The sequence below is a fragment of the Alexandromys fortis genome, unplaced genomic scaffold, assembly GCF_014885135.2.
Source record: "Alexandromys fortis isolate MF-2015 unplaced genomic scaffold, M_Fortis_MF-2015_v1.1 scaffold_29, whole genome shotgun sequence".
In the NCBI taxonomy this organism is placed as follows: Eukaryota; Metazoa; Chordata; class Mammalia; order Rodentia; family Cricetidae; genus Alexandromys; species Alexandromys fortis.
Genome location: NW_026067891.1, coordinates 15,003,431 through 15,018,623, shown reverse-complemented (window position 1 = coordinate 15,018,623; position 15,193 = coordinate 15,003,431). Strand labels below are relative to the sequence as shown.

Genomic DNA, 15,193 nt, shown 5'->3' with positions numbered 1-15,193 from the left:
ATATCTGTCTCCTGCCTCTTTCTCTTAACTTTTCTGGCTTGGCATTCCCCATCCTTAACTTCGCTCTTCTCCCTACCTCATCTTCCTGGAATCCTCCTCATCTCAAGTTACCCGTTGTCACAGACTTACGTGCCTGACACAACTCGTCATGTGTTTGACATACATTACCTCCAAGGCACTGGGTGAGAGATGGTACTAGACCTTTGAGCTTCCATTAGTCATAACTTCTGGACCCTACTTTTAAGGTTTCTTTTTCTTTGCATGTGTATGTAGGTATGGTGTGCATGTACATGTATATTGTGTATGTGATTACCTGTATGTGATCACATATATATGTGCAGATGCTTATGTGTGGAGGTCTGATGTTTACTTCCAGTCTCATCGCTGTCTACATTCCTTATTGAGGTGGAGTTTCTCAATTGAACCCAAACTCACTGACCACCAGTGTAGCTAGCCAGCTTGTTTGAGAGTCTGGATCCCCAAACTCTCTCTTTTTAGTGCTTGGATTTTACATGGCCACCACACCTGCGCAGCTTCTACATGTCCACCTGCTTGCTCAGCAAGCACTTTATCCACTGAGTCATTTCCTCAGTTCGTCTAGATTGTCACTGAACACAGCTGAGTTCCCAGTGGTATTTGCTTTGGCTTTGTGTGTGACTTCTCTTTTTTTATTTTACTATATTTAAGAATCATATTTGCATTTTGTCTTCTCCTAGATGATAAGCTCCATGAGAGACGGGACAGTGTTTTTATGGCCCATTAAATAAGCAGTACCTACTTACTCCCCTTACCTTGTATAGAGTAAGTGCTTGGTAAATAATATTGAATAAATTAACACTAATAAGATTCCTGTTCTTTTCTGATTAAAAAATACTTGTTTTGAAAGCTAAAATTGTAGAAAAGAATAAAAACAAAACTTCTCTTCAAATACACTTAAAGATCAGCACTTGTAATTGTGTGTGTGTGTGAGAGAGAGAGAGAGAGAGAGAGAAACACACAAAAATAAACACATATTTTTGGGACACTCGAAGTTTATCAAATAGTCAGAAATATGAGGTTCATATATTTCAGCTATGTGGTATTAATACTTTTTCTTTTGAGCACTTGCCTTTTCAGTGACTGCCAATAAGCTACTGCGGACGTAACATGGGCTATTCGTTTTTTCCACTGTGTGTGGGCATGTCAACTGCAGTGAGTTATCTTTGTGTACAAATCTCTTACTATATTTTGATTAGGTGTAAAGTAGGTTTCCCCATTTAAAGTCTGGGAAGGTTTTAGGAATCCTGTTAACTGTTAGCATGTTACTTTAGTCTTCAGAGAGCTTGTATCTATGGTTCTGAGCTAATGCCTGTCTCTATACACCTTTGTCTTTGTTGAATAATATTCATATTTTTGTCATTTTGCTATCTAAACAGGTGTGCAGTTTTATATCTATCAGTTGCAAAGAGAAATGCTTTTCGGTTTCCTCTTGCTCTTCTTTTTATCTCTGTTCCGCTGTGCCACATTCTTTTTGTTCTCTTGCCTTTGACACTTCTCCCCATGTGAGTGTGCCTCCAGCACAGAGACGGAGAGAGGTTCCAGAGACCCCTGATACCGTACATTCTCAGAAGGCCATCTGTGGCAAATATATCAGTGTTGTGCCCTGGGCTGTGTTGCTATCCTTTGCTCTCTGGTGGTCTGGATGGAGTTACTGTGGGTTACTAACCATGGTTATTGACTGGGTTAAACTTACCATCAAAATTCTCTCTACTGTATAGCTCATAGGTGTTGCATAACCCTGGTTCCCTCTCATCGTGTGGAACAGGAGCCCTAGTCTGAAGCCTTCTGCTGCCTATTAAGTCATGCTTGTCTGTGAGTGAGTCTGTCAAGGTGACTTGTAATAGCCTCGTTATCCTTTGTAGGTTCCACTCTCTGTGCCTCTGAGCAAGTTTCTCTCCAGCATGAACACAGCCAGGCTGATCCTGGAAGAAGCCTCAAGGTTGCTGAAACTCTTCTGGAGGGTCTCGGTCCCCACAGATGGCCAGTGTTCACTTCACTGTGAGCAGGTAGGTAATCCCACATGCTCAGAGGCTCAGATACCAGAGAGGCCTGTATCTCTGTTCATTCTATGGCCAGATAAGAACTGGCCCACAGCTAATGTGCCCCACCTTGAGCATGGTACCCGGGGTTTGGGGGCCATACTGAGTTCTTACCTAATTCCCAGCATGCCATTATTGAGTCGTATTCTGTTCACACTTTGTACAAAGTTCAGGGCCTGGGTTGTGGAACTGATTTGAACGCATACATGTGTGAACTCTGGGTTTGTTCTTGACTTGCTGGGTTTCACATATCAGCTTGTCTTTATGGACCAGCTTGCTCAAATTCCTAGCAATGCCTTGCACTTTAGGGCCTTCTGATCTATTGATGGCTTCCGCTGGATTTTTGTGAATAACTGTATAACTATTTGAGAGTGAAAGGTCAGAAGCCTTGTCTTGGCTTTCAACAGTAGGATTCATGTGTATCCTGGCACAGTGTACAACACCCTGGCTAATCGCAGGAAAATGATGATAGAGTTCCACTTGGTCGCCCAGTGGATATTTTCTATTTCATTTGACTGGATTGATAAATGTTTTCCAAAGGTGAGCACGAAGGCAGAAGGGAAGTTTACATTTCAAGTCACTACCTCATTTAGTTTTGGCAGCTCTCAGACCGTCACAGCCTGGCAGTGAGGTTGTTTGTACCGAAAGTTCCCATGACACAAGTGTCCTGGGGAGCAAGGGGACACTATGCTCAAGGATGTTTATAATTATACATGTGACATGGCTGTAAGATAAGTGATAATTGCATCACTTGAGCTCTAACCTTACTGGCTTTTCTTTCTCTGAACCCACAGACTCTTTTCTATCGGAGGCTTACATGACACTGACCGTCTGCGTGCTATGTATGTCCTATGACTCTGCTGACTGCCTTTTACTCTCAGGTCAAGAAAGAGGGCCCCTTGGTCACTCAGCCATAGCATCATCTTCTGTTTCATCAAACCCTTACACACATTGTAATTATATATTTGTTTGCTTAATGCCTGTCTCCCTCTGTTTTCCTTCAGGATCTATGTCTGTTTTATTCATGTTTTTTAATGAATGAATGACTAGATGGATGAATGAATAATTTTTTCCACTCTCCAAAATCAATGCCTGCTCTAAATTATGTTAAAGGTAACATGTCTGAGCTAAACAGTTTACCCTTGGTGCATTTTTTTGCCCTTGGCAGACAGAAGAAGCTGTTAAGTAGACAGGATCCAGTTTGTCTACTTTGACAGAATACATACACCCCCACCCCCACCCCCCACACATACACTCTTGTAGCCCTATTGATCCTCTTCCACCTGCAAATGAATCGGGGGGGGGGGGGGGGGGACTGTCAGTCTTTGTGTCGATGCACCCTTCTTGAAGACGTCTTAGGTAATTGATTATGTTCACGTCAGCATCATAGGATTCAGAGCCGAGGAGGACCGCAGAGATGCACCATGTGCTTGCTGGTGTTCATGGACTGCTGTGTGGTAGGAAGTTGCTTCTGGGCACATTGCTTTTTTCTGCCTGGTCTTCATGTGGTGCCTTTTGCTTGGTGTGGGTGAAGCAGACTCTGAGTTTATAGCAGCAGGTCTAGGTGCTTGACAACCTCCTCTTTTCTCTGTGTTGTCTATTTACCTTTATATTTAACTCAACTCCCCCCTCAGCCGCTAGCAATGATCTGGAAAGTGTGCCTCAGGTTATCTGAGAAATGCATAAGAAGGGTTACCAAATATAGACATATCCTTAAAACAGGAGACTTGTAGGACTGTGAGGGATTAGCTTGGAGGGTCAGAGGTAGATGATGATTTTTCTAATCAACACTGATTTGTAGATTTGACTTTGGAGCCATATAAAATAAAACTTTACATAATTATAAATAGAATTAATCAAAATGGGAGTGAGGGAGCAATGTCTATAAAGATTCATAGCAATGGGAAGTCAGCCAGCCATACTGTGTATCGCTGGGGACATGGCCATGGGAGCAGACATGCCAGTGATACACCACATTGGTTTGAGACTTCCTCAAAGCACAGAGTTTTCAATGGTTTTCTTTGGTTATGTTGGTTGCAGACACTGGTAGTAATAATATGGTATGTTCCTGTTATAAGTGTAAATTCTTTACATTTATTTATATATGTGTACACACTTGCTTGTGTACTGGCATGCACGTGGACGTCAAAGAACTGCCTGTAGAAGTCAGTTCACTCCTTCCACCACATGCGGCCTGGGACTTCACCTTATTAGCAGCTTTGGTAGCAGGTGCCTTCGCCTGTTCTGTAAGATAAACAGTGCAGAATTTCATTAGGAACTGAGAGTTTTACTGAAAGAAGGATAAATATGAAATCAGAGAAATGAAAACCATATGATCCTAAATTTGAATTATATGCATAAAAAATGAACTGTGTTGCTTTTTCTGTTTTACAAATTGACTGAATCGCTCCACATAAAATACTGTAGAAATAGTTGCATTCAGAGCATCAAACCCAATAGATACCCTAAGACTGGTTCTGAGGGCCTCTTTTCAAGGGTTGGGCCAGGCCTCCTACAGGAAATGGCTTATTTCAATTCTGGGCAGATACACAAGATGAGCTTAGAACATACAACATCCTAGTGAGGAAGAGGGAGGTAAATCTTGGACCTGCCCCATAGTATCCCCTGAAAGGTTTTGATAAGTGCAGCTTCTAGGACCTCACTTTTGCTAGCCTGATGTGTACAACCAGGAGCATTGAAAACCACAGATTAAAGGAAAGTAGCTTGTAACAGTGTACTTCTTGTTTGGATGCTAAGTTGAATAGATTATATTTAAAAAAAAAAAGTCTGACTTTGGTTGCTTTTCAGGATTTGATAGACTTTTATATAGACTAGGCATTCCTAATACAGTTGCTTTAAAAGTCTGGTATTTGGGGTTTGTGTTTTCATGCTCAGTGGTGCTCAGGAGTTATCTTGTGCTAGTGCTGTACAGGTTCAGAGAACTTTGTAAGTGATGTATATGGAACTATTTTATAGATGACATGACATTGGAGGGAGGCTAAACCAGTGTCAGGCCTTGAACTGGTAGTTGTTAGTTCTGGGCAGGTTCCGGGATTCCTATCCAATTGCTCGTCATGAAAAGGAAAAGAGTAACCTCCCCCAGAAGCCAGGTGAAGCGCTGATGGTGTGCGTGTTCTCGAGGGTGGGGGTGGGAGGCTTCCACTCCTGTTCATTGATTCTAAGTGCCTACTTGGTGCCACATGTCCTGCTAACACTAAAATCTTACCCCTTGTTGTGGCCTCAGGGACTTAGGTAGTTTTCTTTTTTAATTCACAAATGGAGTATGTTTGGACAATTAGGTCAGGGTGTCATTGTTCATTTTTTAATTAACGTATTTTATATTTAATTGACACAATTACACATTTTATGTGTAATTGCATGCTGTGAGGTTCTAATACATGTGTACAACATGTAACGGTAAGATGAGGGTGATCAGCATGCCCACTATGTATTATTTCCTTGGGTTGGCATCATTCAAAATCCTCCCTGTTAGCTGGAGTTGCACATTCTTACTCCCGTTTTCCAGAAGTAGGAGCCATGTAACTTCAGGAAGTTACATGACTTGCCTCAGAATTCTGCAGCCAGGAAGTGGCAGAGCTAGGCTCTAGAATTTTGCTGTCTTAGTATACTTTCCGTCATGAGATGAACGGGAAGATTTAAGTACAGTGAAACAACAGACATAAATATTTAAATTTACTTGTTTTAAGTGCTAGCTTGAAGATGTCCAGTTTTAGGTGAGTTCTGGTAAGCACTGGCCTGCAAACTGGAGGCTGGCGCCTGCTCTTCAATAGCCGCAGGTGCTCAGAGACAAGAAAGGAGCTCTTTGCTGGTGGGGTCATTGCTGCCATCTATCATGGCATGGCTTCCTGAGCTCCCAGTAAGGAGGGAGTGTTAGTTGAAGTGTTAAATCAGCATTATAGCTTTAAAGAATATATGAATAGGGCTAGGGAGCTGGCTCAGATGGAAAAACCTGTAGAAGCATGATGACCTGAGCACCTGTGTCAAATCTGGGCCTGAAGGGTGTGCACATCTCTGAGCCCAGCATTCAGGGAAGGAGTAGTGGCAAAATTCAGTGACTACCTAGCTAATTCAGTGATTTCAGAGTCAGTGAGAAACCCTGTCTCAAAACTAAGATGGATAGCAATGAAGAAAATCACCCAATGTTGTTCTCTGGCCTTGTGTGTGTGTTCACACAGGTACAAGCACATGTGCACATACACACATAAATATGTATAATACACATAGATTTGTAGTACACACACACACACACACATAAATTATCGTTTCAGACAGCCTGAAATCATATCTCTTGGAAATAACTAACACTATGGCTTTTTGCCATATCAATACATCTGTGTTCAGTTTTATGAACAGTTGTTGGTTTTGGTTTCTTTATCACAAATTATAATCATCTATCAATAAAAGCCCTGAAACATTGTAGCTGCAGAATTATTCCTTCCTATTTAAGCCTTATGCTGACCTGACTGTAGAAAGAGCAAAGGGATAAACCAAGCAATCTAGGAAAGCAATCTTGCTCCGGCAAGACTGCCTTCCTGGCTTCCACCATACCCTTTGAATCTCACTTTACTACAGTATGAAAGATGAGCCAGATGCTATTCCAGTGTCGCAGATGCAGAACTGTAGGGAGACTTTGTCCTAGGATTGTGGCCTGTGAAATCCTGACTAGAAGATAAGTATATTCATGGGCTTCTGGCCTGTACTAGAGAATCAAAGCAAATCTAATGATGAAATTAGGATCTGTTTTGGAGAATCACTGAAGTCTTTGTACCTGACATGATTGGTTAACCTGAAAGGAAGTTAAGGTGGGGAATAAAAAAAGATACATACCTTAAACCTTTTAGTTTAGCTTAAAACAGATAAATGTGCATTCATTTGTCATTCCTTTGATATAGGGCCGGGCCTTTTCTTTGAATATGGGTCTTCTGATTGGAGTTCCAATCTTCTCTCTTTCACAAACCATATCCATAATGTATTTCTGTCACTACCAATTTCTGTTTCTTCAAGATGAAGAGGAAACTTAAGGCACTTGCAGAGCAATCCGAATATTGAATTCTTATAGACTGTTCCTTCTACATCTTTTATAGTTGTCTCGCCCACACCTAATTTGCTAGCAAAGTGTTTTTCAGTGATTTGCCTTTATCTGGTCTCCCATAAAGCATATTTTAGTTTCCATATGGCCAGCTTTCCGTCCATATATGTGGCTCACGGGTCAACATAGTATGTAATTAGAATCTGATGTTCTGTTGAAAGCACAGATACCACAAACATGTTTGGAACAAACTAGAAAAGACTCTACAGGGACTTCCAACGTACTGTGTCCCTTCTTGGTAGCAAAGGTGTAGTGCAGCCAAGAGAAAAGGAGTGTTCTTAGTCCTGGAGTCAGTTAAGGGATTCTCCACTGCGACACTCACAGGATGGTGGATGTGGCATGCACACTCCACTCTAGAAAAAAAAGAAACAAAATTGGTCTGTACTTGATGAGTATTGTTGTGTTAGATTAAAACATTAAAAAATTTAAATCAGCATTATAACTTATGTTAACAAAAAAGAAACTACAAAAATTTAAAAGTCACCATTGATGTTTGGTTAATACATCAATATATGTTTATAGCTGTAGGGATCTGTGTTTCCTTTTATGAAAAGAAATGCCTCACATGCAGCATTCAGGCTATTGATTTCTTTCTTTCGCTAATTTTAATCAGCTTTTGAAATCAATAAATAGATCTCTACAGCATCTGTTTTAATGGCTACACAATTCTTTTTTTTCAATGTAAGTACCACAATTTTTTTATTCAGATTACTGTGAACCAACTCAGTTTATTGTTCTTGCCTCTGGCAGTGCCAAGGTGAGTGCCCATGGAGAAAGACATAATCCTGTGCTGATGTGATTGTCCCTGGGCGTAGATGCTGTGGCACAGAATGGACAGGCAGAGAGATAGAATGCATTTACCATTCAGTCGATCTTGTACCCTCACTGGGCCACAACCATTCCAAGGGCTATCACAGTCCTGACTTTCCTCCTCTCCCTTGATTCTGTCCAGTTCTGCTAATGTATTGTGCACAAAGGGCTTATTCAGATATTTTGTTAGTGAAGTTGAGCATCTTTTGATGTTATTTTTAGTTCCTCCGATGTAATCTAGTATTTTTATGTTATATTTTTCTCATTATTTTTTCTTTAGATTGGAGAACTGAAGGCAGAGATCACCAAACTACACAGAAAGTTGTTTGAACAAGAAAAGAAGCTGCAGAACACAGCAAAACTTCTGCAGCAGAAAAAGCACCAGGAGAAAGTCATTTGGGATCAGTGTGAGTGAGAGGCGGGGGCTAACACACTGACCACTGCCTACCTCGGTGGTCAGGGCTGACAGTGCAGTCATGGCCTGCACCCTTTGGGGCCCAGGCTTCTGAGATCATGCCTCCTTCTTGGGGTTTATTTTCCTGCCTCACCCTTTTTGAACTGCACAGTCAGTTCTGCCAGGACTGTCCTCTCATGGGTAACAGATGGTGCATTATAGGAGCGTGGTGAGTGTCCTAGGGGAAGGGCCCCTGAACTGATTCTGAAAGGAGTAGACATTGTGATCTGGAACACGGAATGGCAGTCTAGGACAGGATCTGCAATGACAGAGGTGACGGTAGGTTTGGTTTATGTGTGAGAAACCAGAATTATCTTGCTGGTGAAATAAAAGCTGACTGTGCAAGGCTGAGGCTAGGGGGACCAGAGACCAGGACCTCTTGGGAAAGACCTCCGGAGGAGATCAACGGGGCTCCTTCCTGCAGAGGACCAAGCTGGCATGTTTCACATGAAAGTCTGCATGGTGTTCCTACCATGGGCTTCAGGGGAGAAGGAAGACAGCTTAAGGTCTGTGCTGACTCTTAACTCAGCCACATCAGGGCCTCGTATTCAAACCCGCAGCACTCCTCACCCGTGTGTGGAGACAAGCAACTTGCACCAGGCTCTCCAGCAGCTCAATGCTGGCCTTGCCTGTACTCTCAGCCTATCAGATTGCCTGTCTTAGGATTGTCACCAATTGTACCTTCCTCTGTCCACTATTGCAGCCGGTGGCTTCTCTCTCAGCAGTATTTCTTAGAAGCTTGGGGCATAGAGGATTGCGAAGTAGATGGTCTCATTAGCTGCCCTCTAGGAATCTTGTGGAAAAGATTATGAGGTTAGTGAGGGTTTGAACTGCAAATGAATTAAATTCAGTTATGGCCAGACACTGGGCTCCTGTTCTCTGTCCTTTTCATAGGCTCTGGGGACAGGGGACAGGTAGTTTATTTTGTAAAGGACCCTGAACTCAATGAGGGGTAAGGGGGCATAAGCTTCAGGGTTATCAACTTGAGGGCCTGCTAGAGGCAGCCTGAAAGTAGTGTGAGGCTTTGGTCCAAGATTAAATCTGATTGTCACTAAGGCATGTCAATCAGACAGCAGAGGAACAGGATTCCCAGGCGTCTTGTAAACATGCTGAAAACAGGTCAAGGCTTTCACTTGAGCAAGAGTGCACATTAGTTTTCTGGTCATGTGATTCAGTCCCTGGAAGGAAGGTTAAGCTTGTTTTGATTCACAGTTTAGAGGGTTAACCATAGTGGGGACATGCTGGTAGGATTAGTTACTGGGGGGGGGGGGGGGGGGGGGGGGGGGGGGGGGGGGGGGGGGGGGGGGGGGGGGGGGGGGGGGGGGGGGGGGATAGTAGCATGAGGTAACTGGTAACATTATGTGACAGACAAAATGCAGGCAAGATTAGAGAGACCACGCTATCATCCTCAAAGCCTATTCCCCATGACCTAGTCACATTAGCCAGGCCTCACTTTACAACCTCTCCAAATAGTCCCACCAATTGGGAATTGAGTTTTCAAACACAGGAGTAAATTTTATGTACAAAACAGGGAGCATTTCATGTCCAACCATAACAGGGAAAGTGGGACAAAGAGCCTTGAACTGGGCTCGAGGAGCAGCAGGATTTGCTATGGCTCATTTGTGCATCTGCTGTCACAAGACAGAGCATGAAGGCTAGGGAGATGAATAACAGACAGTTCCTCAAACATGCAGGGCTGTGAAGGAAGGTTGAATTTGAAAGATAGGTGATTGCCCAACAGACTGGATATTGTTAGATCGGCTGAGAGACTTAATGTCACCTATGGAAAAGAGGAGCCCTCCAAGGTGTGGGTGACAGGGGCAGTTATCGGCATGCTCAGGTGCTATGGAGCATTAGGGCCAGACTCCAGAGGGCAATAGGACTTTGGCACAGGTTCCCTCCTGAACCTCCAGCTGCTGATTCTGGTTTGGGATGAGGAACCTCAGGAGTCAGCAGAATTCAGCTCAGGTGGTGACCCTACTGTGACAAATCAGAAAGCTAGAACCATGCCATGTTGAATCTTGGGTCAGTATTAGGAATGTGCCCAGGTCTCAGCTATACCTTCTTGTGTGACATGTATTACATGGCTCTGATTATGAGCTTTAGGCTCCTCCTCTCTAAACAGAGACAGCAGTTTTAAGCAAAGCTGGCCACTGTGGCCTAGATAATAGTTACAATTGCATCAGTAAAATTTGGAGAGTGGAACCACCAATGTAGGGGATAAAACAGGTACCCCACAGATGTTGGCTGTTCCCCCTTTTCAGGCATTTTTGCATAGTGCTGCTCATGGAAATGGTGTCACCATCAATATATGATAAACCTGGTTTGGAGCTGACCTGAGCAAGGACAGGGTGGGGATCTTGCCCCAGGTTAGTTTGATTGTGTCTGGCCTGTGACTCCTCTGTACTAGGTCCTTCTTCTTGTCCCAATGAGCTGAGTCCCTGGATATCCCTAAGCCCTCCAACCTGCCAACTCTGTTCCTAGTTTTGAAGTGACACTGTGACATTAATATGGTGTTCCCTACCCCTCCTTCTCCATGTGGCAACAGGGTTGAAAAAGATCCAGGGACCACCCCTCAGTATTTGGACTGATATTACCTCCTGTCAGCATCTGCAGGAGAGAGCTGGGAAAGGGTGAGACATGGGAACCTGGGTCCCTACCACTCATGAGTCACATGGCCTGGCACTTTCCACTTCACTTCTGTGCCTCAGTAAGGGGAGTAATCCTGTCTCACAAAATTGAGGTCTTCAATGAGTATTTCCATGTCCTATGGCCAGGTAAGCTCTCCAGTAGGCATTTTCCTCTCCAGTCTTTGGTGGGGTGGGAGATCCCTGGACTGAGTTCTGTGGCCCATGCATGTGCCTTGTCTCTTCACTGAAGTCAGTCTGATTTGGGATGTATTCTTTACCACTCTGAACCTCGTTTTCTTATGACAGCAGGAATTTCTGAGTGTGGTAACATGGATGGTGTACCTATTCAAATGTCAGAGAGACTTCAAAACATGGGCCAGGGAATCCTTAGAGTTTATGATAAGCTTGACTCACTGGGAGCATTGTTGGAGACAAGCTTTGACAGAAATGCCACTTACCAGGGTAGGGGCATGGGGATCAGAAAATTTAGTAATGAAAACAAAGAATGAGTAAAAATAATAAAACAGAAACATAGGATAGTATTGGGAGAGAGTTCTAGTGAATACTGAAATCACCTGTGTTTAATTTTCCATCCACTTTTTATACCCCAATACAAAAGGGGGGAGAAGGCAACAAAAGGCTTCTTTAACATGATACAAAGGACAATTCGAACAGTTAATTCCTTTAACACTTTGAGACATCAAGTCATTGGCATTCTGTTGTTTAGGCAGTGAACCCACCCTAGACCAAGTATTCTGAAGGTAACCACTTCCCAGGTTAAACCTCCAATTACAGAAGAAGGAGCAGAAGTATGCTGGCATATCTTGACCATCTGTCAGGGGGGAATGGATCTACCTGTATGTGCTATCCCACTGTCAAAAAACCAAGTAACCTCATCCTGGGTCAGGATGTGTAGCCCTGGTTGTTGTCAACAATTATTGTACAACCTCAAACTCTCCAACCTTCAGACAATGTGGAAATAGGCTCACATTTTTGGGCCTCCATCGTACATCCAGTGGTCTTTCAAGATTATTTTTAACCTCCATGCCATGACAAGCTTTTCCGGGTCATAGGTCCCTTGATGGATGAATCTTGAGAAAGTGATGCTCTATGCCTGGAAAGATTCACAATTCCTATCCACACCAGAGTTGTATGCTGGGTCCCATATATTGGGCTTCCTAAGGCACACCATAGACCCTGGGTAAGGTGGAGACAGAGAGGCAAGGAACACCAGTGAAATTCTTTTTACTCAGATAAAAGTGAAGTTCACTATGTCTGTTGACCTCTATGCCTCCAGATGGAATTTTTTGTGAAACAAGAAAGACATTTCCTTTAGGCAGGTATTCTAATAAGTGGACAGTGGGCCATATGCTGGGGTGAGCTACAGGTGGCCATATGCTGGGGTGAGCTACAGTGGTTCATATGCTGGGGTGAGCTACAGGTGGCCATATGCTGGGGTGAGCTGCAGGTGGCCTCAGCAAGCATGAGGCAAGGGGGCTGGGATTCTGAGGAGCAGGGTACTCCCTGGCCCTCACCGGGTCCTAGTTAGGGTGGATTCTTATTTATTCCTTTTTCTCAAGCTAGCCTTAAACTCAGGACAGTCCTCTTGCCTCTCAGCATCCCAAATTCTGCCTCTAGATTCCTGATCAGGCTCAGAAACCTGGAGTTTCCCTCGCCACTTTAGTCTTTGCTAGACAAGGGGCTGTGTAAGAAAGCACCTTTGTGTGTGGTTGCTCCAAGTAGTGGGCACTCCTGTCTCAAATTTTGACACAGCTCAAGTGTCACTACGCAGGGGCCCTGAACTCTCCCATTAGCCCACCCCTGCTTAGACAGAGCAGGTTGCCCTGGGGAGCCATACTGAGCTATTCCACCAGCTGAAGGGCAGGAGGAAAAGAATGCCCTGAGTTCTTCCAGGATACCAGAGGCATGCTTGAAGAAAGGCTGTTGTATAGAACTTTGCTTTCACAGTACTTCCCTGGACACTTGGCATGGGTCTGCAAGTTTGGATTTCTTTCCCACACTGCTTTCTAGAGGGCAAGGACAGCAGAGAAAGCCAGGCACTGTCAGATCCTGCCCTCTACACTGGCCAGCAGCATCCTTTCCAGTCATTAGCAGGTGATCCAGGTGGCCATGCAGAACATACATACTACTGTGAGGTCCCTGTGAGGTCTTGAAGTGTTTGTTGTCCGTGGTCCACCCTTCCCAGTGCATTTATTTGGCCCTGGGAGTTGAAAAGGAACAAGTGAGGCCTTCATACTTCTCTCTGGTCTCGATTGTTCAGGGCTTTTGTGTAGGTTACTGAGTTCTATGACAAAAACCTGAGAGAAGCAATGTAAGGGGGAAAGGATTTCTTTTGGCTCGTGGTTTGATGGAATATGGGGTCCATCCTGGTGGGGGAAGGCATACAAAGGTAGAATCTGGGGTGGTGTAAGCTTACAGTTCCTTTATGTCTTGGTGGATCAGAAAATCTAGAGTGCTGGCCAGAGACAAAAGTACGTATCCTTTCAAGTGATGGCACCAGCAGCTCACTTCTGTTAGGCCACTGTCTTCAAAGTTTCCTAAGCCTCTGTGATCATCTTTAATCGCGAATGTGACATACCCTAAAATCGCCTGTGAAGAGAGTCTCAAGGGGGGGATTGTCTATATTGGTTTGGCCTGTGGCATGTCTGGAGGGGACTTTCTTACTAAAGTTAATTGATGTGGGAAGACTCAGCAGCTCCCTGGGCAGGGGATTCTGAACTGGTAGGAGTAGAGAAACTGAAGTGAACACAAGCAAGCCAGAAGCATGCATGCTTCTCTGCCCTTGACGGTGAATGTGACCAGCTGTCTCAAGTTCCTGCTGCCTTGACGTCTACAGTGACAAACTGTAGCCTAGAATTGTGAGCTAATGTAAACTCTTCTCGGTGTTCTTTTTTGCCAGAATATTCTATCACAGAAACATATATGGCACTGGGACACTCTCCAAAACAGCACCACCAGAGGGTCATGTGTTCAAACATTAGCCTGAAGACCCTTCAGACATCATCCAGTTGTCTGGGTCCAGGCTTCCCCATCACTGGCTTTGTTCTTTATTCTACTCTTCTGAGGTCTGTGGCTCTAATTGTTCCTTTCTTTGCTTTTTTCCCAGTGGTCATCACCCACCAAGTCCTTCAGAAGGCCAGACGAAACCTCGAGGTAGTGACTCCTGAGTTGTTTGCACTGAAAGTTTTGGGTAACTAGGGGCTGGGGATATCTAAATTTTCCTCTTTAGAAGAATAAAGTCAAAGGTACGACCAAGGGTTACAGCTTCCTCAAGCAGCTGTAGTTTCTGCCCAGAGAGCACAAAACATTCCATTCTCTCACACCTGTCCTCAGTGGACACTCTTGATTCCTTTTCCAATGCTGTTTTACTAAGGAGAGTAAAGCAAACAGCAGCCCATGCAGAGGCATGTGTGCAGCAGCCTCCTGGAATGAATGAATGAATGCAGTATTTTACTTCAGACACTCCATGACCTAATATTAATATTCTCTCTCTTTCTCTTTTCCCAGCAAAGGACTAGGACTGCTCATTCAGGAACATCCAGTCCCAGCAGACCGGGCTCGTGAAATAATAAATACAATAATAATAAAAATAATAAAATAATAAAAATAATAAAGCTTGTGGTTCTTAGATTTCCTGCCTCTGCTCTCACTGTAGCTCCTGATGGTGAAGGAAACAAAGGCTGCTGGCCAGAGGAAGTGTGTGGTTGTGCAGTGATTTCTGTCTGAAAGTTGGCTTGAGGTTCTTGTCTCAAAGGTTTCATTGCTCTGCAGTCAGGCGCCATAAAGGCTGTGAGCTTTGGATCCTGTGATCTGGAGCTTCCCGCACATCTGATGGGCTCCACATCTGCCCCAGATCTGAGAACCAATTCCCAACAGCACTGTCTCTTTAAATGATCCATCCGGGTGAAGCCTCTGAGCCAAGGACCTGAACTCTTAGGAGCCAGATGCAGGGCCTGCAGATCTCACTGTTAAGTCGGGAGGGAGCATAACCTCAGTCTCCTGGCATCTGGCCTGGGAGTAGTGTTGGTCTGGACTCCAAATCCCAGCATGTCAGGTCCTGACCCCTCCCCATGGGAAGGTCAGGACCACT

The 15,193-nt window shown here is 44.1% G+C and overlaps 1 protein-coding gene across 6 annotated transcripts in view; it reads left to right on the top strand.

The window, feature by feature from the left end:
* The window catches only part of Cdk5rap2 (CDK5 regulatory subunit associated protein 2), a 161,178-nt gene extending 146,461 nt beyond the window's left edge, over positions 1-14,717 (top strand). For all 6 annotated transcript variants that reach the window (XM_050135239.1, XM_050135230.1, XM_050135234.1 and 3 more), the window contains 4 exons: positions 1,902-2,045; positions 8,279-8,405; positions 14,210-14,256; positions 14,611-14,717. In XM_050135239.1, the coding sequence (XP_049991196.1) occupies positions 1,902-2,045; positions 8,279-8,405; positions 14,210-14,256; positions 14,611-14,667 (375 nt within the window). In that variant the 3' untranslated portion in view covers positions 14,668-14,717. The remainder of the gene's footprint in view (positions 1-1,901; positions 2,046-8,278; positions 8,406-14,209; positions 14,257-14,610) is intronic.
* Positions 14,718-15,193: the final 476 nt, after the last annotated feature.